General features: G+C 48.9%; 11 protein-coding genes across 11 annotated transcripts; 3 read left to right on the top strand and 8 right to left on the bottom strand.

Moving 5' to 3' along the window:
- Window positions 1-804: 804 nt before the first annotated feature.
- Window positions 805-1,778, bottom strand: B0J16DRAFT_414254 (uncharacterized protein; the record flags this gene model as incomplete). Its single annotated transcript, XM_046133429.1, has 3 exons — window positions 1,435-1,778; window positions 1,075-1,379; window positions 805-1,014 (listed from the first exon to the last, which is right to left on the bottom strand). Exons 1-3 carry the CDS (start codon window positions 1,754-1,756, stop codon window positions 805-807), a joined length of 837 nt encoding a protein of 278 aa, XP_045982445.1. The 5' UTR covers window positions 1,757-1,778.
- A 158-nt stretch (window positions 1,779-1,936) lies between these two features.
- Window positions 1,937-3,187, bottom strand: B0J16DRAFT_414253 (NADP-dependent oxidoreductase domain-containing protein). Its single transcript, XM_046133428.1, has 3 exons — window positions 3,031-3,187; window positions 2,356-2,976; window positions 1,937-2,301 (listed from the first exon to the last, which is right to left on the bottom strand). Exons 1-3 carry the CDS (start codon window positions 3,073-3,075, stop codon window positions 1,996-1,998), a joined length of 972 nt encoding a protein of 323 aa, XP_045982444.1. The 5' UTR covers window positions 3,076-3,187; the 3' UTR covers window positions 1,937-1,995.
- A 560-nt stretch (window positions 3,188-3,747) lies between these two features.
- On the bottom strand, window positions 3,748-4,784 carry B0J16DRAFT_398282 (uncharacterized protein; the record flags this gene model as incomplete). Its single annotated transcript, XM_046132380.1, has 3 exons — window positions 4,370-4,784; window positions 4,025-4,316; window positions 3,748-3,973 (listed from the first exon to the last, which is right to left on the bottom strand). The coding sequence occupies exons 1-3, from the start codon at window positions 4,662-4,664 to the stop codon at window positions 3,748-3,750; spliced, it is 813 nt and encodes a 270-aa protein (XP_045982443.1). The 5' UTR covers window positions 4,665-4,784.
- A 1,766-nt stretch (window positions 4,785-6,550) lies between these two features.
- B0J16DRAFT_398280 (uncharacterized protein) lies at window positions 6,551-7,965 on the top strand (the record flags this gene model as incomplete). Its single annotated transcript, XM_046132379.1, has 5 exons — window positions 6,551-6,731; window positions 6,806-6,841; window positions 6,889-6,959; window positions 7,009-7,388; window positions 7,437-7,965. 5 exons carry the CDS (start codon window positions 6,551-6,553, stop codon window positions 7,963-7,965), a joined length of 1,197 nt encoding a protein of 398 aa, XP_045982442.1.
- Window positions 7,966-7,974: 9 nt separating this feature from the next.
- Window positions 7,975-10,810, bottom strand: B0J16DRAFT_286295 (glycoside hydrolase superfamily). Its single transcript, XM_046124089.1, has 5 exons — window positions 10,645-10,810; window positions 10,548-10,595; window positions 9,532-10,498; window positions 8,810-9,480; window positions 7,975-8,750 (listed from the first exon to the last, which is right to left on the bottom strand). Exons 1-5 carry the CDS (start codon window positions 10,777-10,779, stop codon window positions 8,049-8,051), a joined length of 2,523 nt encoding a protein of 840 aa, XP_045982441.1. The 5' UTR covers window positions 10,780-10,810; the 3' UTR covers window positions 7,975-8,048.
- A 398-nt stretch (window positions 10,811-11,208) lies between these two features.
- Window positions 11,209-12,193, bottom strand: B0J16DRAFT_383860 (S-adenosyl-L-methionine-dependent methyltransferase; the record flags this gene model as incomplete). The annotated part of the gene is made up of 4 exons (XM_046131372.1): window positions 11,209-11,330; window positions 11,378-11,683; window positions 11,743-11,976; window positions 12,028-12,193. The coding sequence occupies 4 exons, from the start codon at window positions 12,191-12,193 to the stop codon at window positions 11,209-11,211; spliced, it is 828 nt and encodes a 275-aa protein (XP_045982440.1).
- A 1,191-nt stretch (window positions 12,194-13,384) lies between these two features.
- On the top strand, window positions 13,385-14,486 carry B0J16DRAFT_122665 (kinase-like domain-containing protein). Its single transcript, XM_046121622.1, has one exon. It carries the CDS (start codon window positions 13,413-13,415, stop codon window positions 14,331-14,333), a length of 921 nt encoding a protein of 306 aa, XP_045982439.1. The 5' UTR covers window positions 13,385-13,412; the 3' UTR covers window positions 14,334-14,486.
- Window positions 14,487-15,221: 735 nt separating this feature from the next.
- On the top strand, window positions 15,222-16,137 carry B0J16DRAFT_122641 (uncharacterized protein). Its single transcript, XM_046121621.1, has 2 exons — window positions 15,222-15,415; window positions 15,469-16,137. The coding sequence occupies exon 2, from the start codon at window positions 15,478-15,480 to the stop codon at window positions 16,006-16,008; it is 531 nt and encodes a 176-aa protein (XP_045982438.1). The 5' UTR covers window positions 15,222-15,415; window positions 15,469-15,477; the 3' UTR covers window positions 16,009-16,137.
- Window positions 16,138-16,992: 855 nt separating this feature from the next.
- On the bottom strand, window positions 16,993-18,950 carry B0J16DRAFT_355441 (amino acid permease/ SLC12A domain-containing protein; the record flags this gene model as incomplete). The annotated part of the gene is made up of 5 exons (XM_046129417.1): window positions 16,993-17,927; window positions 17,981-18,209; window positions 18,263-18,416; window positions 18,470-18,631; window positions 18,724-18,950. 5 exons carry the CDS (start codon window positions 18,948-18,950, stop codon window positions 16,993-16,995), a joined length of 1,707 nt encoding a protein of 568 aa, XP_045982437.1.
- A 1,797-nt stretch (window positions 18,951-20,747) lies between these two features.
- Window positions 20,748-21,806, bottom strand: B0J16DRAFT_304021 (chaperonin 10-like protein; the record flags this gene model as incomplete). Its single annotated transcript, XM_046124702.1, has 1 exon — window positions 20,748-21,806. The coding sequence occupies one exon, from the start codon at window positions 21,804-21,806 to the stop codon at window positions 20,748-20,750; it is 1,059 nt and encodes a 352-aa protein (XP_045982436.1).
- Window positions 21,807-22,123: 317 nt separating this feature from the next.
- On the bottom strand, window positions 22,124-24,970 carry B0J16DRAFT_340496 (uncharacterized protein). Its single transcript, XM_046127693.1, has one exon. It carries the CDS (start codon window positions 24,839-24,841, stop codon window positions 22,340-22,342), a length of 2,502 nt encoding a protein of 833 aa, XP_045982435.1. The 5' UTR covers window positions 24,842-24,970; the 3' UTR covers window positions 22,124-22,339.
- Between the last annotated feature and the right edge of the window lie 747 nt (window positions 24,971-25,717).

Below are 25,717 nucleotides of genomic sequence, written 5' to 3'. Positions count from 1 at the left end.
CCTCGCCTTAGTCACAACCTTCCCTCAGCAAACGTCCAATTAGACTCTCTGGATTCATCCAAATTCATGCCTAGAGGCAATTTTGACTTGCCGAAGGCTGATGCCCAGACTCTTTGGCTTGCAGGCTGAACTTGTCCAGCGTATAAGCTTTGCCCATGTTTGAAACAAAGAATCCTGCATCCCTTTCAGGCAGCACAAAATGACCAGACGGTAATTTGAAACCAGCCATCTCATTTCAAACTGCCGACCGCTAGATTATCGTGAGATCTTGTTTCTTCGTGAGTCCTCTGTAGTGGTCGAGCAAAGCTTGTCTGCATCCCCAAGTCACCCGTCTGAGTCCGACAATACAAGACAGTACATTCATGAAACCGTTGATCTAACCACATAACCAAATTTAATAACACTTTGAAAGAGACAGATTTGTCCCTCGGAGATCGATCGGCTCCTCGCCTCCTCAAGGATCTCGCGGTAATTTGTGGTTCAGTAAGCATATCAAAAGGTCTTGCACGATCCCTGAAATGTCTTACCGCCACCCCAGTCTCGCAAATAAACAACTATGCAATTTTTTTAACCTTGAGTACCTTATTCGCTTAGCTTAATGCATACCGATCCAAATTGCTGTTAGTGTTACACAGCAAATTTCGCCGCCACCAATCCCGAGGGCGGCGAGATCCGCAAACTGCCGAACTCGTCACAACGAAATTTACCCTGAACTAAATTCACGATGATTTCGATCGATAGATTGAGGGATACAGGGAATGCATCAAATTCATTTTGAGAGATTAATTTCGTGATGATATTGTGCTATGGCCATATGGAGTCAGGCGTCAAGGACTTTGTTGTGAGATACAGATCTCTATCACGATCTACAAGTCCTTTGCCGTAGAGAAGACTGCAAAGGATGTATCGTACCACGCTGTTCAATTCCAAAGCTTCTATACCACCAGCATGTTCGATAATGTTAACAGCTCCCAATACATGCTTTGCAGCCAGCGCGTGATTTCCGCATATCACCTGTACAGCATTAGTATCTCTTCCATCCTCGATGAAGTCAGCCTGATGAGCTTAACTTACCTCATCAAAGGCCAGGACGGTAGTCATCGACACGGCTTCCCGACGCGACGTCGGTTTATCCACGAACATGCATCTTTGTAGTCCTTGCAGATAAGATAGCTTATACTTGATAGCCATAGGTGCGTATTGATCTTGCAGTTCGACAAGTGATAGATGGCGACAAGCAGCGAGCAGGAACCCTCGAAGTATTATCGGATCACTGGATATAAAAAACATCCAGTGACTTCGTATGTCTATAACTTTCTCTTTTAAACCCATAACTATGGGACAGTAAGAGATTTGTGCGGGTAGGACAGTTTGGATATCTACGGCTCGTCTTAGTGAACTCAGGTATCAGATCGTTACCCTGGATTGACCTACAGTGATCAAAGATGAAGTGTTCCAACGGTGAAAGATTCTGACGGAAACGTGAGATGCCATCTGGCTGCAGATCCCCAGCTACAGTGCGTGGGATTGGGGGTAATGGACTTTGCGATTCCGCTGGGATAGTAATTGTTCCTGATTTATTGCGGATTGGGTCATTCGTATCGCGTTGTTGAATATTAGTCTCGGCCTGATTGTACTCGGCCATATGTCTTCTCCGTGTTCTCGCATGTGCGACACGAGCAGCATGGGCATGGACTCGGCGGTTTGTCTTGGCTGAGGCACGCTGGCTAGGATTCGTCACAACAATAAAATCCATGAGTACACCTGCTCAAAATAACGTTCAAAATACTGATTGAGAGTAGATATTGTAGTGAATACGGTTACTTCTTCCAAATTAAATGCGCAATCGCCGTCAATCCTTCAGGCCAATTTGTCAGCGCTCAAGTCGAGTCGAGTCAGCTCCAACACCTTTGCCAAGAGGTGCTCCTACTCTATTGAGCCTAGTCTTCCATGACAGATCCATTCGTCCTCATATGATTGGATGTGCTCTTTCGTCTACAGATGGTACGCGATCTCATCTCCAACCTCGGCGTAGACTTGATCAATCGCAGCTGCTACCTCGTCAGGCAATGGACCCTCTTCCATCGTACTGAGATTGCTCTCAAGCTGTTCCAAGCTCGACGCACCGATAACAACACCGTCGCCATATTCCGCCTCCAAAATGCTGTGATGAGCCGTCCATCGAAGCGCCGCCGCGTGGCCCTTGATGCCGTACCTGGCCGCTACCTGTAGCGCTTTCTCCACAGCGCTTTCAATTGACTGCTTGACGTACATGCCAACGTACACGGTTCCAACAGGCGTCTAACACGCGTAATAGTCAGCTTTTATCTCTGCAAGATTTTTCGCAGTACTTACCAAGCCTGCAAATCGCGACACTGGGTCGGGGTTCTTGTGCTTCTGAGCGAAAAAGCCACCTGCGGCAGGGCTGTAGCAATAAAACGCGATACCATGCTTGCGCAAGAGAGGAAACAGTTCCTTTTCGCCGCCACGGACAATTGGGTTGTAATGGCCTTGGTACACGCTCGGCTTAATAAATCCGTGCTCTTCGCAAATATCGAGTGTCTTTTGGACTTCGTCGGCGCGATAGTTCGAGATACCCCATGCCTTGATCTTGCCATCTTTGTGCGCCTGGTTGAGAGTCTCAAGAACAGGCTCAAGCGGGTGCTTGCGCTCAGGAAGCTGAAGGTAGTAAAGATTGATTTGATCAACATTCAGGTTCTTGAGCGAGTTATCAATGTCGCGAGAGACACTCTCTTTCGTGTGACCTTGGAACCAGTCGGCTTTGGTGTCGATCTTAAATCGGTCACCGGCAGAGACGGCGCCGATTCTAGGCTCGGAACTGTACGGAGCTCCGGGAGAGTAAACGGCAGCAGTGTCGATCTCGTCGTGACCATGCTTAGCGAAGATATCGAGAAAGCCATTTACTTCGTCTGGGGTAGAGAAGCGTGCCATGGGGTCGACCGCGCTATCGCCAATCTGTAATCCCTGTGTTAGTCTTGGACGACTCTGCATTGGGGTCGTTATTCTTACGGGTGCAGCTCCGAGAATCACTTTGATAGTAGACTTATTTTCCATTATGAATGTTTGGTGATTGTGAATATGGGAAGAGATGATTTGAAAGTGTTTGGGATATTGAGAACAGTTCCAACAGAGTTGGGGGCTTCTTAAATATCACGATAGGATACAGTGCTTAGCAATCATATTGAAGATTGATTCATGTGCCAAGATATGCTGTTTCCATATCGAGTAACAGCAAAGAAGATAAGTTGAGGCTCAGATGGTGTGTAGTGAATTATGGTTGACGTGAAGAAGGTGATACGATTTGCCAAGATGTGCAGTTGCCTATGTCGGTAAGAACAAAGTTGGTGATGCTAAAACACGGCATTATGCTCCACTATATTAAATGCCCGACGTTCAATCACAACCGCATCATTTTTTGGATGAAATAATACTTTTGAGAGATTTATAATAATCGGATTAGAAATGCAACCTCTGCGTGTTGGTTCTGATCTTGCTCGTGGATTTACTTTACTTCCATTGCTGCTCAAGTTACCCTATGGCGCTGCACCGCGGTTGACGCTAGTCCAAGTCGAAAGTTCTTATCACTTTTATCGATATGCTGATTGTACAAACAAAATCATTTATGCCACAGTTATGCAGACTTGCTTAACGGCACTAAAGGCTTCCTTATCGCTTATCGATAAATGATTGTCTAATTATAATTTCTTATGCTAATATTATGCACATTTATCCAACGTAGTTGGCCTCCATCCAACCACCATCAACGTAAATCTCCTGCTTGGTCATAAACTTGCTCTCGTCTCCCAACAAGAAAGCAATGGAAGCAGCAATCTCCTCAGGCTTGGAGTATCGTTTGATGATGGATGTCAAGTTGTCATCCTCAGTCATTGTCCATGTTGTGCCGTTGGGCAAGTGAAGAGGCTGTTTGATCATGTCTGTATCGATGCATCCACTGGATGATGTTAGTGGATGGAAACAGAAAGTGTTATATGGGATAACTTACGGGCAGAGAAGGTTGACTCGGATGGGGTTCTTGGGGTACTTTGCGCCACCTTCATACGCAGCACATTGACTCAAGCCGCGAATAGCATTCTTGGAAGCGGCGTAGGCTCCCATGTTTCCGGAAGCATACTTAACCTGTTGACTACCGCAGTTGACGATGCTACCTCCAGGCTTCATGTTCTTCATCTCATACTTGATACAGTTAAAGGTACCGACAACGTTGACGTCAAGCATTTCCTTCAATTCATCAAGATCAAGATCCTCGATGGGATGAATGCTCTTGTTCATCTTGGCTGCATGATGTGTCAGAACCTTAATTAAATATTTCCTGGACGTTTCATCTTACCTGCGACGTTGGCGGCACCGTCCAGCTCTCCCCATTTGGCAACTGTGCCCTCGATCCAAGCCTTTACATCATCAGGCTTGGTGACATCGGTGGGGAAGTAAATGACACGATCCTTAACATCGGGGATGTCCTGCTCGATACCAGCGATGGCCTTTTTCAGGTTCTCCTCAGAAGTAGCTGCCATGGACACCTTGGCGCCACGGGTGAGGAGGTATCGCGAAAGGGCCAAGCCAGAGCCTCGGCTGGCGCCAGAGACGACAATGACCTTGTCTTGGAAAGGGTATGGGTTTGCCATTTTTAGAGTATTAAAAATTGTTGTGGAAGAATGCTACTTTTTGGGATCGGACGACTTTACTTTCTGGTAGAGATTATATAGGCGAATCAATGTTACCTTCAGACAAGCCAAGCTTTAGTGGTCCGATGGTTAATTCCGTTGATAAGGGTCAGAACAAGCATGGGGAGTTCGTCAACGGTTTCAACGGTAGCCATCCCCTTGGTATGGATACGAGTAATCCCGGTCATCTCGACTCAAGATCTTCAGAAGCAGAGAGAATGCTGAGTCGGTACGTTGTCTCTTTCCCCGAGGGGAAATCGCTTCCGGTGCCATGGGAGAGACTCTTGCGCGTCAGTGCATCTCGCTTGACTCATCTGCAGCGGATTTCGTTTCGAAAAGGAGGGAGCCTTTCCTTGGTATCGGGTCAAGTTAATCCCTACCGGTGCTGTAGAGTTGCATTCCGCTGGACGGAGGAAGCTGAACGCTGCAGGGGGTGACAAGGACTTGGTATCTTGGCCAATGCCTTTGCTTGTATGATGCGGGCCTTGCATAGGGGGGACACGAATGTTTGCAGTACCCTCTTGTTTTCTCAATTGCATACTGGATGGGGAAATAGAGGAAAAGATATCTTATCGACCGTTGCGTTTTCTACCACTTGCATCGAACTGACTTAGCGTTACGCAGAACGCAACGGTCGCATTTAAACTTACGCGCTCCGGGCCGTGGTTGTCTGAGCTTTGTTACCACCCGGGAGCCAAGGCGTCCTGATGGAACACGAAGAAGAATTTTGGTGGGTCTTTCGACAAGGATAAGAATCCTATTCCCACAACGCGGGGACCACTTGTCGTCTCTTACCTCCGGTAGAAACAGGGCCCGTATAACCGGACAAATGAGAGCAAAGAAGGTCATTTCCGAGGTGCAGAGGACAAAGCAAGGAAAGTGATGTATCGTCGAAAAGATGAAGATTACTGCATGAGCTGAAATTTTCAAAACAAGTTGTATATTGCGAGGAGACAGGAGAGGAAACAAACGGATTGTCACTGTGGCGAGAGTCGTGAGAAACCGGTAGTGATAGATCATGCATCCTGCATGTTGGTAGATACGCACATGTGAATGCTGGCATGCTGGTAACAAGGTTACGAAGCTTCCCCGAGGGCGAAACCAACAATCCTCCGGATAAACATCAGCCCTGCTGTTCCTGACGCAAGCCCCATCCCACAATAACGGCTCAGGTCCACGTTCGGTTACGGATCGACGTCGTTGGGAGAATATTTCCGGAAATCGTCAACAACCGAGAGGCGCATTAACTCAACGCAGGGCCAGAAATCCTACGGTCTTGGCTCAGGCCATAGTGGATCTTGGAATCAGGAAGAGAGAACATGCAGGTCCATGGGGACCGACTGGGCGGTTCGGACGAATCACGAAGGATTTGGAATGGGGAAAAGAAATTTGCATTGACGAGTTAGACTCTGAGACGCAGAAAAGTGCCCTTCTGGAAAAGAAGTTCCTCTTGTCTCACTCTCTAACGCCAGCACATAGTACCCAGTCCTAGAGTGCAAGCATAAGTCTCGGCTACGGACAAGACCTTTCCAATCTCTTCTTCAGGACTGCTATTACCGGGGATGTACAAATGGAAGCCAATCCCTGATGAGGTGGAGTTCAAGAAAAAAGCATGTACAACGGCTCCTGATATGATGGTGGAAAAGCAAATACGGCATGACTTTGCAGATCTCCCATCTCGTCCCGTAACTTAATTAACGGCTCCCTCCCGACGGAAAATAAGGGGAGGTCGATGGCCTTTTGTCTGTTTTGATATCGAACTGCAGCATCCCAAAGTAGCGTTCTCTCCTCAACAATATACGCCTCCATACTCGAATTAGCTGGGCTCAGCTTGAGCATCTTTCGCCATGGACACCGACCCATTTATGATGGAGCCGCCGGCCAACCAGGACAGATGGGATGCCGGGAGTAGGGCTACAGTCCAGATTATTCTGGGAGCGTGTCTGTTCACGCTTGGAACAGTTGTTTACGGACTGAGGATCTTGACGAGGGTGCGACTACAGAAGAATGCTCTTCGTCTAGATGATCGTGAGTTTAATTCTTCTGTGACCAGGAATGTCATCGAGACTAACTACTACCGGTCCTTACTGGCGCTTCGCTAGTGGCATGTTGGGCATTCTACGCTTGCACAATGGGCAGTAAGTCAACCCACCGTCGATGCGTAGCGTTATACTTACATGAACAGTGGTGGCTCAGGGTGGTTGCGCTACCAACTTCTGGCAAGTCAGACAATCCCAATACGAGGCCCTGCTCAAGGTGTGTTCGACCATCAACCAACACTCTCGCCACATCTAACATTACCTAGTGGACGATCCCAGTCAACATCTTCTACATGCTCTCATCCGATCTCGCCAAGATTTCACTTCTCTTCTTCTATTTACGCCTCTCGCCCGAACGAAACTTCCGAATGATAATATACGTTCTGATCAGCCTTTTCGCTCTATATGGACTTATCTACGCCATGATCAGTCTGTTTGGTTGCCAGCCTATCAAGGCGTCTTGGGATCTCGCGGCACAGGCGACAGGAAAATGTATCGACAAGTTCGGGTTCTTCTTGGCAGCTTCCGTGGCCAATGTTGTTATGGATCTGGTCATCCTACTGCTCCCTCTACGGATCGTGATTCCATTACAGATTCCTCGACGACAGAAGATGTCACTGCTGTTTCTTTTCACCACTGGTGGCTTGTGAGTAACGAACCTGCATCAAGCATATGAAGTCACTGACGTTTCTAGCGTTATCATCGTCGCTATCTACAACTGCATCCTCACCGTCAAGCTATTCAGCAGCCCGAACTATACCTGGGGTTTAGCATACGAACTATGCTGGATGTACGCCGAGCTCACAGGCTGTGTCATCTGCGCCTCTGCAAGCTCTCTCAAGCCGTTCTTCAAGCGCATTCTCCCACGACTGTTCACCAGCCACGGCGCCAGCTACGGTCCTTCAGGAAACACCGGCGGATCTCATGCTTTGGGCAATAGCAGGCGCCAACTCAGTCGGAAGCAGGCTGATGCTATCGAGCTTCAATCCGGCGACGACTCGGAATCCGGAAGAAAGGTTGGGGATGACGATGAGGTTACGCTCTGGCCAAAACAGCAGAATAGCTTCGACAATGGAAACCCGAATGGCAACCACCAGGTTCTGGTCTGTGGACCAGCAGGTGGTGCTGGAATGGGAAGAAGCAATTCAAGGTTTCAGAGGTCGGGTAAGCCAGATGGAATTGAGATAGTCTCTACGACAGAAGTCATGTATAGTCCTAGATAGATTCACGTTCTTTGTATATATAATAGTTATTTTGTTGAAGGTCTATCGCACCACTACTACTCTAAAGTAACAAGTCTAATTGCCTACAGGCCCTTCCAGTAGAAAGTCTCATTCAGCACAAAATCCGCTCGTTGAATCTCATCCTTCGGGTTCGAGCTTGAAGCAAGGATAACAGTGTATGTTCCCGCCTCAGCCTTCCACTTATGTGTTTCCTGATCCCAAAACGATACGGAGTACTTATCAAGTGTCAGATCCACCTTCTTGGTCTCATCGACATCCAGATACACCTTGTTAAATGCTTTCAGCTCCCTAATGGGTCGTTGTAGAGAGCTATCGGCGTGGTGGATGTAGAGCTGCACAACCTCGGGTCCCGAGTATTGACCCTTGTTTGTAACATCCACGCTAACTTGCATTTGATGGTCAACAGAGGACTCGAACTCCTTGGGTACGTTGAGATTCGAGTAAGCAAAGGTAGAGTAGGAAAGTCCGTGGCCGAAGAAGAAGAGAGGCTCTCGGTCGATCATCTCGTAGTATCGGTGACCGATGAAAACTCCTTCTCCATAGACAATATCGTAGTCTGCCTTGGAGAAGGTAAGGTATGCTGGTGTGTGTTTGATAGACTTGGGGAATGTCAAAGATAGTCGTCCAGATGGGTTAACCTTGCCGAAGAGAACATCCGCCATTCCGTGACCACATTCTTGGCCACCGAACCAAGCATGTAGAAGTGTCGAAGCCTGTGACACCCAGGGCATCTCGATGGGAAGTCCCGATTGGGTAATGATGATCTAAGAAATGTGTCAGTGCTACTGCCTTTATGACCTCGAGCGAAGGATTGTCAGCTTACGGCATTGGGATTGGCTTCCAACACGGACCCAATCAGTTCATCCACCCGACCAGGCAATCTCAAGTGTTTTCGGTCACTACCCTCATACTCAAAATCCGAAGAAAGTCCGGTGATCACAATAGGCACGTCGACGTTCTTGGCGAGCTCGACAGCGTCCTTGATGCCTTGATCCTCATCGTAGACCTCAAAGATACCGACACGTCCAACGAGTGTCTGCGCAGTGCCAACACCTCCTGACACATTCTCATTGACCTGAACGACCTGAAGGTCAAGAACCTGGCCCTTCTCAAACTCTCCCTCGTAGAATCTCTCCATACAAACGCGGTTGAAGCAAGGTGTTGAGTCCGTCTTGGGGAGCTGGCTCGTCCATTGGTCGATGACTTCTTTGCCGTCGATGTAAAATTTACCCTTTCCGGAGGTACTGAAACCGAACTTGAGACTTCCAGATTCTTGAATCGTATACTTTGAGTTGGCCTTGACATAGAACTTTGTAGGGATGGTCGAGTGGTAGCTTTCAGGGACATCGACGAGTTGTTTCTCCGCGGTAACAGAGACGATAGCTTTGGTGTCTCTGTTCTCCTCTGGATCTTCCGCGAAGATGTCGACGTGCCAACCTTCTGTCTTGTCGTCTGGAGTTCTGTGACCCTTGATGATTGGGCTGAATCGGAAGGCTAAGTCACCGTTAGCGGATTCATCCTGACTCTGAGGCTATCTAAACTTACAGTTGCAGCCTGGGGTATAGGTGATGTTCTCCTCTCCGACTACCTCCTTGATGGCCTCATACGGAGTGATACCATAATAAGGCTCGACCTCAGCACTTCCACCACCACAAAGGGAAGGATTTTTCACATGGTCTCCAATAAGTCCATACTTCAAATTTTCGGGGTTCTTGATCGGCAACCTTTCCTTATCGTTCTTCAAAAGCACCACTGACTCAGCAACAAGCTGTCGAATCAAGGCTCGCTGTTCCGGTGTGTCAGACTGAGGAGGCTTTCCGGACACCTCTCCAGCTTTGCACTTGTTGACGAGGTTCAAAACGTTCTCAACTGACTGATCGACCGTTGCTTGGGAGACCTTTCGTGTGTTGACGGCGATGCTGAGGCGCTTTCCTCTCCAGTCTGTTGGTCCGGGCATCTCGAGATCTAAGCCAGCGTTGATAGCTTCTGATGTGCTATAAGTACCAAACCAATCACTCATAACAAGGCCCTTGTATCCCCACTCCTCACGAAGAATCTCTTTCATCAGCAAAGGGTCTTCACTAACGTGAATGCCGTTGATCTTGTTATATGAAGTCATGATGGTCCAAGGGTCTGAGCCTCGAAGTGCAAGCTGGAATGGCAGCATGTGTGCCTCTCGGAGAGTTCTTTCCGTCATAACCACGTTATCCTCGATACTGTTGTCGGATTGATCGTGGGCTGCATAATGCTTCACACTGACTCCGACGCCTTGTTCTTGCACACCATTGATGTAATGCGCGCCCAGAGTACCGCTGAGAAAAGGATCCTCACCAAAGGCCTCAAAACCACGTCCGATCAAAGGCGAGCGTTGAAGACAGAGGGTGGGTGCTAGCAAGACGTGGACACCACGGTGTTTCGCCTCCTCGCCCAAAAGACTACCAATTTTATGAATAAGCTCGGTGTTGAAGGTTGCGCCCATTCCCGTAGCTGACGGCAACATGGGACTCGGCATCTAGTAGTCTGTTAATTCGCTGCTCATTATTGCGTACCGGGTCGCTTACGCGTGTAAATGATCGCTTCCCTCTAATTCCATGGGGACCATCTGAAGTCTGCTCTGTCAGCTTTTTCTCTCCCTCACCGACTGATCTCATAACTTACTATGAGAGCCGGAATGCCATGCTTATCAAGCCCGGTCATGCGAAATGAGCCCTGTCCCGCAAGAAGATCCACCTTCTCACCCAGCGTCAGCTGGCTCAAAAGAGCTTTAACATCAACAAAATCTTTCTCAGCCATTTTTTCAGTATGCTTAACAAACAACGTTAAGAATTATCTGTCAGAAACTGCGAGGTATATAAAGTTTCCAAAAAGCTGGATCGCTTACCATGCCCTGGTCGTTTTAGCCGTCGGCATTTCGGGCCGGTAGAGTATCCCCTCATATTGGCGAACCTGTTTGCGGGGAATCGCAGGGCGACTCTCAGCCTGACAGGCTTGGCATTCATGATGATCGAATTGTTGAGGGTTATGCTTATTCGTGCGGGTACTTCGGGTGACATTGATGGATTTAGGTAATTCTTACGGTGAGATTTATAAGGAACTTTATAATGCGCGCATTTGCTAATATTGATCTGACTAACGGTTCACAAGAGGCTAGCTACATAATGCTATGGATGTTAAAATGCTCGCTCAACGCGCCTCTAAGTATTCGCCAGTTCAGATACAAACCTAGACTGGCTTCTGACCCATGATGACCTTTGTGTAGAAGACACCACCTTGCTCCCTGATCTCCTTCTCAAACCTCGCCGGCAAATTCTCAAGTACCGACGCTGGGACATCGGCATTGAGGCCTAAATCTGTTAGCCGAATATAAGTCCAAGTGGCAGGAAGAACTTACCCTTTGCACCTTCCATTAAGCTAGGGATCGTAAGAAGGAAAGGTTGCAGTGACATCTCGGTAGCTTCCCCATCACCCAAAAGCTTGCCCATCGGAAGCTCAACAATTTCGGTAGATACATGCTCAAGCCCTGCGGTCTTGAAAGCACCAGGGAGTTCTGCAACAAGGTTTTGAGTCATGCCCATAGCTTTGAATACGCCGGAGAAGATCTTGCAGACGTCTTTCAAAGCTGGACCAGCGTTCGGCTTGTCCTGTAGATCAAAGTCCATCTCGTGTACTTGCAACCAGCCTCCAGGCGCAAGTGTAGCTTTGTGCTCCTCGTTAGCATAGTGATCGTAGGCCAACTCCAATATATCAGTTACTCACCAGAAAGGTGATCGACTGCCTTCTGATATCCCACCTTGGCAGCTCCAGGAAGGACAAACCTCACATGCGTCAGATCAAAAGCCCCAGTCATCTCTCCTCTTGCCTCTTCGCAAAGATCATAAAGCTCATATCGCAGTCCTTCCTCAGAAGGGGGCAAGAAGGCTTCGATGACATCTACACCGACGAGCTGGGCAGATGGGGTGACTTGCTTTCTTAGGTTGCGAAGGAGAGTTCCTGGTAAAGCTGTCTCAGCAAAGGATCCGAGATTAGGGCGATATGACTTACCATCAGCGCATCCTACATCGAGAACTCTAAGGCCGTCTTTGTCCAGTTGCACAGGTGCGAAGACTAGTTTGTTGTTGATACATTTCTGGATCCAAGCATATTGCTTCTGGAGGCGCTCTACTTCACTCCTGATCTCCCAGGGATATTCGAAGTCGTCTGAAGTCATGCTTGTAAGTGAGTGAATGTCAAGTTTGAGTTACGGAGAAGAAGAGAGCTTCATATCGTGGTTATCTTACACTACGGCACTGTTAAGCATGATGACACATATTCTCTCGCGTTTGGTCTCCACTGGGATGAGCGCTTATGTGTCCGGCTCTTGAGATATGTGTCCGACCTTTCTCAAAAGTTTCCGTTCAAGGATCTCTCAAGGGCCCTCGAGTTAGTGCTTATTGCTTAGCTTCCTGGGTAGTATGGCATGAATTTCCTTGAACACAGTACTGGTTCAGCCCTACCCGAATACCTCGGTGTCACCACCCAGACCCAAGTGTTTAGCATAGATCATCCTCGGTTCGAGCATCCGATGAACTGAACTCCTCCTGTTCTACCATCGTATCACTTGCCGCTAGAACAGACCATTCTACTGAAGGCCACAGTGCATGAAACAAATAATCGCAATGCTTGAAAGTGATACTCCCAGAAGACCGATAAGGTTTGCTCTGGTTGGCTTTGGGGGCTGTGGCAAGAAACAGCTGGCGATTAACTAGACTTACCTACCAGTTTCTACGATACAATTATTTGGTGCACGGCGGAAACTAGCCTTCGAGTTTGTGAATCGTTCACCATGCATGCTAGTGCTGGTACTTATCGAAGGTGGCGACGTACCACAGCAGGTGTCATTATTCTGGCCAAGGTATTCACCGAGTTTCAAATCTCAGCCTTCCCCCTTCGAGTCACTTGATGCACGTCGATTCTTATTACAATATAGGAAAAACGACACAGAACTCATATCTGAAGAAGATAATACCACTCACCAAAGATATATTCCTCGTTTACTCTCCGACTTATATAATGTCATGGGCGCGTTGGAGAACAAGTACTATCTAGGGTTTAACGGTGACACATCTGAAGATGCCCACAAATCGTACTCAACAAAATGTAGGAGCACATTATCTACATGCGCCGAAGCCGACAGTGCTCAGCCTGACGAAAGGAAAATAGCAGTCCGTGGAAATAGTCCTTCTCAAAGCACTGGTTTTTTGCTGGTCTTGCCCAGAAAAGCGCGAGGAGGGGGTGAGACGCGTAAAAGGCGCGTAGGACCCGCATTATGACTTGGGGATGGATTACGACCAATCAGAGGATGGCACGTCACGCCACCTGAGCAATAAAACCTTTCCGTAAACCCATCGTTTCTCTGGCCATCTCGGCCAACTCCAATTTCTACACTCATGGGTCAAGCAATCGGGACCCTGTTGCCATTGCGACTGTTGCCATTACGGCTGAGACTCTGGCTCGGCAATTTGCTCTTTCGTCCTCTTAGTCATTCTACAGTAAGAGTAAGCTGGCATCGCATCATCAAGGGACCATGCGACCCTCCGGAGGTGGAGGCCATGCAATTTGTCGCTCGGCATACCCGCATTCCGATTCCTAGGATTCACGCTATTCACACAGAAAAAAAGACTGGCTGTATTTTTATCGAAATGGCATATGTTGAGGGCGAATGCCTAGATAGCGCCTGGGATCACTTGTCAACAGGCGAAAGAGATGCCATCTTCGCCGATATCAAAACGCATCTTTCTTGTCTTCGCGAGCTCCAACCTCCAGCACAAAACACAGTTTCGTCCGCTCTTTCAAATCCCAGTTATGACTGCCGGATCGGAGCTCGATTTTTCGGCCCTATGAACCATACCGAGTTCCATTCTTTGGCACGGGGGCATTTACGCATGGAAGACGTCGCACAATTCCTTGGCCAAGAGGTGGCCAAAGTACACACAAGTCGCTATCAGACTCAATTTACACACGCAGATCTAAACCCAAGAAACATTATTGTGAGGCATGGGCGCGTCGCTGCGATACTTGACTGGGCATATTCGGGCTGGTATCCCGAATACTGGGAGTTCACCAAAGCGCACTACAACTATTTCCCAGGTGAAGATTGGGAGAAGTACCTCCGTCTAGCTCTCCCCTCCTACGAAACGGAGCTTGCGGCAGAACGAATTCTATGGAGGAGGTTGCCGGAGCCGGGCACCCCGGCTACATCGTACCGTGATGGAGTCAGCGTCGAACGTCCAGGTTCTGATCCCTCGGCAACTTGGCTGGGTGAAAGAGCAGGTCGTCAGCTAACAGACTTGTGGTCTTTGGTCCTGTAGGCAAGATGGCCACTTGGGGGATATAGTGAAAAACTCATTGTATCTTATTGATGATCTTGACCACTGTGCAAAATCGGGCAACCTCGCTGACTTAATGTGGTATCTGTGATGTGCTTTCCGTAAAACTCACTTTTTTTCTCAACTTATAGCATACTGCACTATCCTTCCACGACGTTACCACGATGCATCTGGTCGATCTTCCAGTCGTAACCGGTTTTAACTCAGGACTATCCACCGTATGCATTACAATAACATTCTATGGCTGAGTTGGGTACGCTTGGATACTAACTTGATGGTGTTTGTAAATGAAAGTAGATGCACCAAATGAGCACGTGTACCAATTGAGACTTCATTATTCTTTCACCTTGGAACCAATTCCTTTTTGGGAAAACTTGGGATTGAGATTAAGTCTAAAGAAACTAGAGGCTGGACTCCTGAGTAGCTACTGCATTGTTTTAACAAGACTCTTGACGCCGATTGTTTACGCTCATGATTTCATCCTGTCATTGTCCTCGGGATGAACCTTCCAGTTTTGTCCATAATGCGACTTCTATTCTTTTCATGATATTAAGAAAGTTAGAGATCCTAGGAATGATATTCAGATGACCCCAACCATCAAAATCGCGTAATTACTCAATAGGGTAGCCCCCAAGAGAAGCGTAGTGGATACTGTCTCGTATCCCGCTTTGACTATAGGCGCTTGCCCCCTGTAAATCTAGTTTCACAAATCGCGCGGCTATTATGCTTGTACGTTAAGTCCAATCACCAGTACTTGAAACACCTCCTGTCGGCTATGATGTTAATTATAGAAGCCATTAGTCACAGAAACTGGTTGGCGGCAGTAGACGGACTGTGGTTTGTTAAACTATAATATGTATCCTGCTGTTGGTTCCAACAAAGATTTGTAGTCCTAATTCGGACAGCGATGTAGCCATCATGCCTTACCTCGTCCTTAACTATCAAGTTTATAAAGGGTAAGAAGTCACTGTAATCGCAAGTCCGTTAATTATCTTCACTTGAGTCTACTTCCCTTATTGTCCTGACACAGGCAACTTTTTCAATTTTAATTGTCACTCGAATCGGTAAGTGGTGAGACAACAAAAAGCGATTACAATGCTCATAGACCTTTTGCTAGCCTTTCACCATGGTGCAACTAGTTGCTCTGGCTTTATACCATCGGGATCATTTCTCCCTTGGGAACGCCCGGAGAACCTTTGGCTATGAGGCTTATCATTGGGGCATCCTCATTACGCCCCAGACAAGCCGCGGACGAGACTGCCACGCCTTCGAAGCCACTGATGCATCTGAGATCGACCCTGTCACGTTTCGCATGAACAACCCTACCATGGCCTGGTGGATGCGACATAAAGGAAACGTTGATCCTGCCCTTAGCGCTAAGCTCATTGGGCGTATCGTTATTGGACAAATACCAGATGGTATCTCGGCTGCTGACCTCAAAAAGTTCTTTGGGACAGTTCCTCTACCAGTCAAGAATACGCATCCGCAAGAGAGCTGTGTTACATGGGCTATAGACGCTATACGTACCATGCAGAGGCAAGGGTGGGTGCCGCAAATTGAACTCAATGGGTTCAAGGACTGGGCACTCTCTTATGCTGATGAGAGGATGAAAGGAACGAATGCAAGGGAACCGAGTGTTAGATACTATGGTGTTTAGCAGACATCATTCTTTCGGTCCAATGTACGATATCGCCGATTACGATACTATTCCGCTCGGCTTTTCCTTATTTAAATTCCATATTGAAAGCTTCTTATCAGACGACGCCGCCATTCATATGTGTTACCCGTCAACTGGAGTAAGAACGAACTATGCGAGCAGTTCCAAAGAACCTTTTCAAGGGGATTCCGGTGCCGAAGACCTTCAGCCGGGGAAAACATAGCGACTGCAAGTCCAGCTTTCTAGAGATAATTGCGCCTAGCCTATTCTGAAAAGCACCAGTTGCAAGGGTGAGAAGGCAATAACGTCGAGGAATGCGGTTGCTCTCTGTTTGGTATGCACAAAGCTGGCCTCGACAGTTGATTGTGCTAATTGATACAGAGGGCTTCTGCAATGTTTGTAATTAGCATGGGGCTCACGTAACACATCATGGGAAAGAACATATTGCAAATGGTGCCGTGATATGCATTGCATATCCCGATATTAGTCAGAAGCGATCTGCCTTGATCCGTGGACATCCTACTTGATACGGTACTTGGCATATCTCCTGGAACTTTGCAGAAGTAAAGCAGTAGGTGTGAAGAAAGCTTGCACTGTCGATCCGGCCACCTTCGGGAACATAGTCATGAAATTTGTTGGTCTACAGTGGTTTTGGCATTTAGACATAATTCTCAATGGTTATGTAGGCTTCTTCCTCTACAGCTTTCCACCCCACCAAAGGCCTATCTATCTTCATTGCTTGTACCCTTTCAATACTCTGGTTTTTGTTAGCAATAATAGTCTCCAGGCATGAACCAATACACCACCTTCTCCCTCGGAGCATATACGCGAATCTACTCGCGCTCTCATGGGGAGGTCTGGGTGGCTTCCATACAGAAATCACTTCGCACACGTCGGTGAGACAGTAGAGAGTTTATAGTGCAAAGCTGCTTGTATTGACGCAGGTTCAGTGTGAGGTCCCAGCTCACATAATGTATATACTACTTAAAACAGGTGATGCATGACACGCTTCCAAGCAGGGCCGTTGGCCAGCTTCTCACGGTAAGCATTGATAGTGACCCAGTCATGCTCACGACGACCAGTATCCAGATCGATCTCACTGACCTTCCTCCAACCCTCTCGCTTCCAGATATATCCGACGATATAGAAGAAGATGACAACAGGCAGGGCCAGGTAAGACTGGAAGAAGCCCTCAGCGGTACCGAGAGATCCATCGATGTTTGTCATAGCGGTGTAGAATTGTGCAATGAGAACGATGACAATGAGGATAAGTCCGACCCAAGATCCATAAACACCAAAGACGTGCTTGAAGGGGATTTCGTCAAGAGTGTGGCCGTGGTACTTCCAGGCTTGTCGGAACCGGATATGGCAAAGGCAAATGGAGCCCCAAGTGAACAAGGCAGCCAGACCAGACAGAGCCTGCAACCAGACGAAAACAGTGTTTCCTTCTCCGTTGACACTGATGTATCCGAGAGCACCAATTGCGATGATGGAAACAACAGCGGGAAGAGGTCGGCCCGACTTGTCGATGAAGGAAAAGAACTTGGGAGCGTATCCCTGTTGGGACAAGGCGACCAGCGTTCGGCTACCACCATAGACACAAGATACGCCAATGGACAGGACGGAAACCAGGATAATCACGTTCATGAAGGAATCGAAGCCGTGAAGTTTAGCGTTGGCAGCGGCGATGACAAAGGGAGATGCGCTTGGGTCGTTGTTTCCAGAGTTAAGCAGTCTTTCATCGGTAGAGCTGACCAAGAAGCCGACAAGAAGGAGACCAACGACGTAGAATAGAGTGATTCGCCAGAAGACTTGCTTAATGGCGCCGGGGAGTGCCTTGGCGGGGTTCTGGGCTTCTGCGGCGGCAAGACCGACGAGTTCGGTTCCACTGAAGGAGAAAGCTGCAGTGACGAAGACACCTGTTGATATTAGACACTGAACAACAAGAGGGATATAAATGCTCGAGACTTACCGCAAAATCCGCGGAAACCATGTTGAAAAGCGCCAGGGTTATGCCAAAGACGGGCGCCCCAGTACTCGTTGTAGAGACCATCGGATGGACCACCACCACAGACAAGCACAACAGCGATGATCATGAAGATAACGGTGGCGGAGAGTTTGAGCAGCGCTGCCCAGAATTCTTCTTCCGCATATCCAAGAGTTCCAAAGATGTTGACGAGGATGATGACGGCAAGGAAGACCTGCGATTGGTGAGTGGTTGTTCAAATATCAGTATGGCAAGGTGGTGACTTACGCTGACCCAGATAGCCACACTGGTATTTGGTGCCCAGTACTGGATGACGGTACCGCAGACTGTCAGCTCGAGCGGAAGAACAAAGGCCCATTGCATGACATAATTCCAACCCATGGCGAAACCCCAAGAGGGATCCACGAAGCGGTTGGCATAGCTGATGAGTTGTTAGTGTTATCGCAATGACAGAGGGCCAGGTAGGTCACTCACGTATAGAAACCACCGGAAACGGGGTACATGACAGCGAGTTCACCAAGCGCGTAGACGACGTTGAAAATCATGACACCCATGATTAAGAAGCCAATGGTCAGCGATCCAGGGCCACCAGTCTGGAGTGCAGCACCACTACCAACGAAGAAACCTGCACCAATACTAGAATCAAGTCAGCAAATCACATCGAAATGGGTGCGTCATTGCGGTAATAAGACGGCGTTACACCATGACGACAGAAAAAGGAAACTAACCTGCCACCAATCGCAATCATGTTAAGATGACGAGGCTTCATGTCCCGCGCAAGCTCAACGGTGCCTTTGCCATGATCCTCATGGGGCTTGAAAGACTCGGGGGTGAGACCATTGCGCAGAGCCCATGATTTCTTAGGTGCCTCGATAGGCTCCGTGGTGCCCTGCTTCTCGTCATATCGTGGGGAGCCATCGTAGGCTTCTGACTTGGGATTAATTTCTGAAGCCATGGTTGCAGCACCTCAAAAAAGAGGGATTATTTAAGATTTCGTTTGGCAATCAAGTCAAGAGGGTGCGATATAGTGTGAAGGAAAAAGACGCGCGGATCACTCGGCGGTTTATATATAGACTACACAACATGTGGCAAGAACAAAGGAGATGGCTTACAGGGGACCCTAAATGAAAAGCGGAAGGTGGTTTAGAAGGAAGGGATGTGGGAGATACGTAACGTTAGGGGTTGTCATTGCAGCGTTGGTTTCAATTGTTGTTGGTGATCGTTTCGGGCAACGTCTTAATCTTACGGATAAAGCGGCACTTTTGCTCAGCTGGGGCAAATTTAGGAGGGGAGCTGTCAGCCCGCCCGTTTGGACTCGCGTGCTTCTTATCGGTGGCAGACACTTTAAAGCTGAGCCAATAGCTGAGGCATTTCAAGTTTAGTTTCTGTTCTACGTCATGACATTTCTTCGGCTCCGAAGGGCATTCTTCCAGTACAGTTCTTCCAGAATCAAGACGCAACCGAGTGAAATTACACTGAAACAATGACTGTCTGTACGGCGATAACGTCTGCAGTCGACATAAGGATACGATGCAATCTGGGGTAAGTCAATGTCTTGAGCAATCTATTTGTCATAGATTCATTTACCCCAGAATCCTTGATTTCTTGATTTCCACAGTGACATTACGACTCGCCTGGTTCATTGGTGCTTCCAGCTTTGGACGCGGAGCCGAGCTAGCCGGTCCGTCTTATCAACCGCCGATCCCTGGCTAACGTATGATGAGTACTCAGTATGATTGGACGGTTCGTAGATGATTGAAGGATTTGTTTATCTGTGATGCACTGATACGAATGGGGAGATATTTGTGGTAGGACCGAGGCGCTTGCTGGATGCAATCATCAATAGAGTTTTGTCAGAGCGACAAAAGGTCGTGCTGGTGCAGATCAGATTAAGAAGGTAAAATGATTCGACACAGATACAACAGTAGGTAGATTAATACATGATATGGGATGAAGTTGAAGTCGTCGGGATATTTCCCAACTAAAGCCGTATTTGATCTCTTGGCAGCGGGAGTGAGAGGCGTTGACAGCTTGGCGCTGCGATCACGACTTGGCATTGCGACCAGGTTCAATAAAGCCTCGGCTTGTTGACTTACGATCAATTAGGAAGCTGTTAATTGAACGGAAACGTGTCACCGGCTTTTACCGTCTTGGATTGGACAGGTCAAAGTCTAAGTCAATTAGCCTTCTGATCCTGCATTTGCTCATGAGCGATGCGAAGGATCCTTAGGAGAGTGCCACTGTAATCTCCACTGTAACAAGCCCTGTACCCAGACGCGTTATTCCCTGCCATCAAAGAATTGTCGCTGTGATCGGTTTATCCTCGAGATAACGCCTTGTTCTTCAAATGACACGTCCATAATTCCATTTAGACATGACTCTCGAACCATAATATGACGCAAGAACACGCCGTTGATGGGTTTGGCTTGCATTAGTTGACCACCCTCTTCTGTGTCGCGTGTGCATTCTGATCAACGGTCGGACAATCGACCATCGAAAATGACGTAGGCTAAGCGAGCAGATCTGCAATCGCTAGAGATGGCGCACTAACAGATACGAGCTTATCGTCACTGACAATCTTTCGTATCAGTTATGATACTAATGTCTTCCGCTCATATTCCGTGGCCGCGGAATCATCGTTGTGATCGACCTTTGATGCATATCTCGTTCACGTCAACAACATTTTAGCTTAAATTAATGCTTATTTTGAAGATCAACGGACGTCACTCTATCTGCCCACGTGATCCATGCTTCATTCCTCCTGCACCACATTCAGTACAGCTTTCTCAGCTGAAAGCTTCCCTTCCTTACTGAGTCGAAAAGCTTCAAGCGTATCATCCAAACTTCCCACCTCTCTAACTGGGTTTGGTTGCAAGTCTCCATTCTCCAACAACTTGGTAACCAGTTTCAGCCACTTCTCCCAGAGGCGTCTATCCTCCGGTGTTTCTCCGCCAGCGTTGTCGAATGCACCGAATGCCTCTGGGAGGGCTCTGCCAAAGACGGTCAAGGCTATCATCGCTTCAACCTTGACATGTGGGTTCATAGCATGGACTGAAGACTTATCAACGAAAGACAGGGATATCAGACGAGCTCCTTGTTTGGACATCAGGGCTCGGGCGGTGTTGTTTGCTGACTCTCCATCTGCGATACAGTCGAGAGCGAATGGCAATTCACCGCCAGTGACATCTCTAACTTGATCAACCCAATCTTCGTCGCGGTAGTCAACAGTGACATCTGCTCTCAGCTTCTTGAGGAACTCGTGGTTCTTGGTCGAAGCCACTGCAATGACTCGAGCGCCACTGAGCTTTCCAAGTTGTACAGCATACAATCCAACACTTGTCGATGCACCATACACGAGGAAGTCAACCTGATTGAGCTTAGGCTGGTGCGGCTCCGGAAAGCTCAAGTGCTGCCACACTGCCTGCGCAGCAGTTGCGAAAGCAAGTGAGATAGTCGATGCTTGCTGGATGCTAGTATTGTCTGGGATCGCAAAGACAAGAGATTCTTGGATGGCGACAAACTCGGCAAAGGAGCCAATACCTGGGTAAGTTACGCCATGAACCCAACCACCGACTCGTTGGCCCTTCTTCCAATGTGTGCCATTGGACTCTTCAACGGTTCCAGCAAAGTCGAAACCTACGATAAGGTCTGGTGGCGCTGAGTTTAGGACTGTGCCTTCGACGAGTTTCCAGTCTGCTGGATTAAGGGCCACAGAGTGCACCTTGACAAGTATCTCCCCTTGGTCTGGAACCGGTCGAGGGATGTTTTTAATTGATCCGCTACCCTTGCCATCTGTGACAAAGGCTCGCATAGAACCGATCGCAGCCATTTTTATATCGTTGATGTAACAGACTCGGTTTTTGGCGTTGTTGTTTTTATTGTGATGAGTTGGGACTCAGTTTTGCTTGCTAGAAACTGAAGAATCGAAAGAATGAATAGCAGACGACTATGTCATGAAAATTCGCCATCTTGGCAAACGGTATCTGCTCCACTATGTGACGAATCTTTTGTTGCGGATCCAGTTTCCACTTGTTGTTTCTCCCAGAATCTAGATATATCCGTATATCCTGACAGATGGAGTCAACGAACGCTTAGACCAGAAGATAAAAGAAGATAAAAAATAGTCACATATAGCAGAGTACAGGACAAACATATAACTTTGAAATGTGGTTCATTAACATCTATTAAACATCATCGCTTGTTATGCAAAGTGAGCTGTCTTATACAAGACTTTTCCCAACTCAATGGCATCTTCTTGAGTGCCACAGGAATACCCAGCTTCTTTCCCATTCGCAAAAAACACCCTGATACATCATAAAAAAGGAAATCGTAAAGTATCATAATCTACAGGCGAGCAGAGAAGTTGGCAGAAGAGTTCTGGCCGTAGGCGCTCTTCTCGGGCTGGTAGAAGGGAAGAGATGTCACGGTAGCCTTGATTCGCTTGCCAAAGTACTCAATCTCGACCTTGTCGCCCTCGATAACCTCCTTGGGGAGATATGTGTAGGCGATGGGCTTGCCGATGCTGTAGCCGAAGGCTGAGCTTGTCACGTAGCCGACTGCGCGACCCTTGACGAAGACAGGCTCCTTGCCCAGAACGACGGACTTGCCATCGTCAATGATGAGACCGCGGATGCGGCGAGAGACCTTCTCGCTTGAGCGACCCTTGAGGGCGTTGTAACCAACGTAGCCGTCCTTGCCAGGCTGGAGAGCGAACTCGAGACCAGCCTCGTAGGGATCGTACTCCTGGGTCATGTCGGAACCCCATGATCGGAAGCCCTTCTCGATGCGCAGAGCGTTGAAGGCGCTGCGACCAGCGGCGATGACGCCGTAGGGAAGACCAGCCTGCCACAAAGCATCCCAGAGTCGGAGACCGTTGTCGGCAGTTGTGTAGATCTCATAACCCTCCTCGCCGATGTATGAGAAGCGAGTAGCAATCACAGGAATACCAGCGATCTCAAGCTTCTTGGTTGTGAGGTAAGGGAAGGCTCGGTCGGAGAAGTTCTCCCTGCTGACGAGCTTCATGAGATCGTTGGCCAAGGGACCCCAGACACCAACGCTGGCAAGACCACCGGTGATGTCGCGAACCTGGACGGCTCGATGAGGGCTGGCCTTGGTCTGCACCTTGGCCTCGCGGGTGAAGTAGTGAAGATCGACAGGGCCGTTGACACCGAGATGGAAGAGATCCTCGCCCAGCCTGGCGACGAAGATGTCACTTCGGATACCACCGTGGTTGTCGAGGAGAAGTGTGAATGTGACCTTGCCAACCTCACCAGCAACGTTACCAGTAGTCAATCGCTGCAGAAGCTCAGCAGCACCAGGGCCAGCAATCTCCAATCGTCGAATAGGAGTCTGATCGTACAAGGCAACACCGGTTCGTGTCTTCCAAGCCTCGACAGCAGTCACAGGAGAGTAGTACCTGGATGACCAAGCATCTCGCTCAACAGGCTTCCAAGCCTCGGGCAGATCCTTGAGAAGCTTCTCGTTGGACTCGAAGTAGTGAGGACGTTCCCAGCCTCCAGCCTCGAGGAAGAAAGCACCAAGTTCTTGGTGGCGCTGGTGGAAGGGGCTGACGCGGAGGTTTCGGGGAGACTCCTTGGGCTGAAGAGGGTGGAGGATGTCGTAGACCTCAACGAATTGGGTGGAAGCAGTCTCGACGACGTAGGCGGGGGAGAGCTGGACCTGCTCGAATCGAGACAGCTCGCACTCGGAAAGATCGATGTTAGCTGTGCCGGTAGTAAGAAGCTCAGCCATGGCGCGACCGACACCAGCGGATTGTGTCACCCAGACGGCCTCGGCGACGTAGAAGTTATCGAAGTTGGGGGCCTGACCGACAAGAGGACCACCGTCGGGGGTGAAAGACATGATACCGTTGAAACCGTGGTCGACCTTGGTCTCACGGAGAGCAGGAAGAATCTCCTGCGACAGCTTCCAGCCAGGCTCGAAATCCTTGGGGGTGAACTTCAAGCTAGAAGGCATGTTCTTGTAGTCGATATCCTTAGGTGTCTCGCCCAGCGAGGCTGCGACAACGGGCATGGGGCGATGGCCGTAATATCCAATACCGTAGTGGTCGCCGTGCTCGCGGTAGTAAAGATCCTGATCTTGGTGTCGGAGAATAGGGAGTTGAGCGCCGTTGGGCTCTTCGTTCTTGCCCTTCTGGCTAGGAACGGATGTTGTGTGGACGTACTGGTGAGCCATGGGGGTGAGAGGAATGGGGAGGCCAACCATGGCTCCAACCTCGACACCCCATAGACCAGCGCAGGAGATGACGATGTCGGCTGTGTAGTTGCCGTTGTTAGTGTTGACGGATGAAACGTGGCCGTCGTGGTGGTCAATGGATCGAACCACTGTGTGCTCGTGGTACTTGACACCAGCAGCCCGTGTGCGCTCAATAAGCTTCGCTTGAGCATCGCGAGCGAGAGCTAGACCGTCGGTAGGAATGTGAAGTCCACCAAGGACCTTGGACTTGTCCAACAAGGGGTAAATCTCGAGACACTTCTCAGGGCTGACAAGGTTGGCCTCGACGCCCCAAGAGTAAGCATAACCCCGTTTCCTCTTGAGTTCCTCCAGTCGCGCAGGAGTAGTGGCAATCTCCAAACCACCGACTTGGTTGAAGGAGCCTAGTGAAAGGAGCTTCTCGACTGTGTAAGTGGCCATCTTGGTGAGGGTCTTTGATGTGTTTGTCTGGAAGACCAGACCGGGAGCGTGAGAGGTTGAGCCACCAGGCATAGCTAGAGGACCCTGCTCTAGGACCGTAATGTCGGTCCATCCTCTCTGAACCAGCTCATCAGCGACGTTGACGCCGACGATGCCAGCGCCGATGATGAGAACCCGCGGTGAGGGTGCCATTGCTGTGTCTGTGTCGTCTCTGTGTTGATGAAGAAAGCTCAAAGTAGTGGTAGAGAGGCGAGCAATGCAATTGAAGAGAGAGATGAGAGATGGGTTTCAAACACAATGGCTTCTATTGGCAAAGGTTCTAGTCTCGTTATATCTTTTCCATGAGCGCATCTACGACTCCGCATTCTCCTCCGCACCCGTAGCCGTACCGCACCGTCTTGCCCACCAAGATCAACACATCAACTATCTCCGTCCTATGTCATGGTTACGATAAGGCAACTAACATGAGAACCTCCGGTTGCGGACGCGCTCACGTGATCGGGAGTTGGTAGGTACGGCGCCGGGAGGGTGTGTGGATAATGGGCGTTTGCGAGCCAGCAAGTATGCGGGGAGATAACGCTGGGCAGATCCAAAATCTAGAATTTGGGTTATCGACCGGGCTTCAAGTGCCGACGACGACTCAAGTTCCACAGAAGAGTCCGTGCCGAGACGATAGGACACGCGTGATAACGTAGCGAGTGATGATTATACACGCGGCTTCGGACATCTCGTAGCGAGATAGAACCAAGGTCGCAGCAAATGTAAACGGCCGCTATCGCTATGCAACGAAGCGCCCAATGCTTCTATTCTAGTGCAGGACGCTCGGTTGGGGGATACAGTGTACAGCACATTGCAAAGACGAATCAGCTGGACACGACAGTTGTCAGGGCAAGGACCACGGTATCTTTTGAACCCTTGCAAGCCTCATTTCAAAAACACCGTAAGTTTCTGGTCATGGGACCTTTTGCGGCAGAGTCACATTTCACGATGCCTTCAATTTAGACCTTTGTTTCCCTTACCCTGAGGCTGGGGATGACCCCCGCAAGCGCCACCACCAATTGACTTTAG

Source organism: Fusarium flagelliforme (genome assembly GCF_020744385.1).
Source record: "Fusarium flagelliforme strain FIESC 12 MPI-CAGE-AA-0113 chromosome Unknown B0J16scaffold_4, whole genome shotgun sequence".
Classification (NCBI taxonomy): Eukaryota; Fungi; Ascomycota; class Sordariomycetes; order Hypocreales; family Nectriaceae; genus Fusarium; species Fusarium flagelliforme.
This window is presented reverse-complemented; position numbering and strand designations above follow the sequence as displayed.

Excerpts from the sequence above, each read along its gene's own strand:
- B0J16DRAFT_414253 (XM_046133428.1), bottom strand. The coding sequence starts at position 3,075 with ATGGAAAATAAGTCTACTATCAAAGTGATTCTCGGAGCTGCACCC. Across the intron at positions 2,977-3,030 it reads TGATTCTCGGAGCTGCACCC|ATTGGCGATAGCGCGGTCGA; the intron begins GTAAGAATAACG and ends CAGGGATTACAG. Across the intron at positions 2,302-2,355 it reads TGTCGCGATTTGCAGGCTTG|ACGCCTGTTGGAACCGTGTA; the intron begins GTAAGTACTGCG and ends TACGCGTGTTAG.
- B0J16DRAFT_340496 (XM_046127693.1), bottom strand. The coding sequence starts at position 24,841 with ATGGCACCCTCACCGCGGGTTCTCATCATCGGCGCTGGCATCGTCGGC.
- B0J16DRAFT_286295 (XM_046124089.1), bottom strand. The coding sequence starts at position 10,779 with ATGGCTGAGAAAGATTTTGTTGATGTTAAAGCTCTTTTGAGCCAGCTG. Across the intron at positions 10,499-10,547 it reads GGAAGCGATCATTTACACGC|ATGCCGAGTCCCATGTTGCC; the intron begins GTAAGCGACCCG and ends ACAGACTACTAG. Across the intron at positions 9,481-9,531 it reads CTATACCCCAGGCTGCAACT|CCTTCCGATTCAGCCCAATC; the intron begins GTAAGTTTAGAT and ends ACGGTGACTTAG.
- B0J16DRAFT_122641 (XM_046121621.1), top strand. The coding sequence starts at position 15,478 with ATGGTGCAACTAGTTGCTCTGGCTTTATACCATCGGGATCATTTCTCC.
- B0J16DRAFT_122665 (XM_046121622.1), top strand. The coding sequence starts at position 13,413 with ATGGGTCAAGCAATCGGGACCCTGTTGCCATTGCGACTGTTGCCATTA.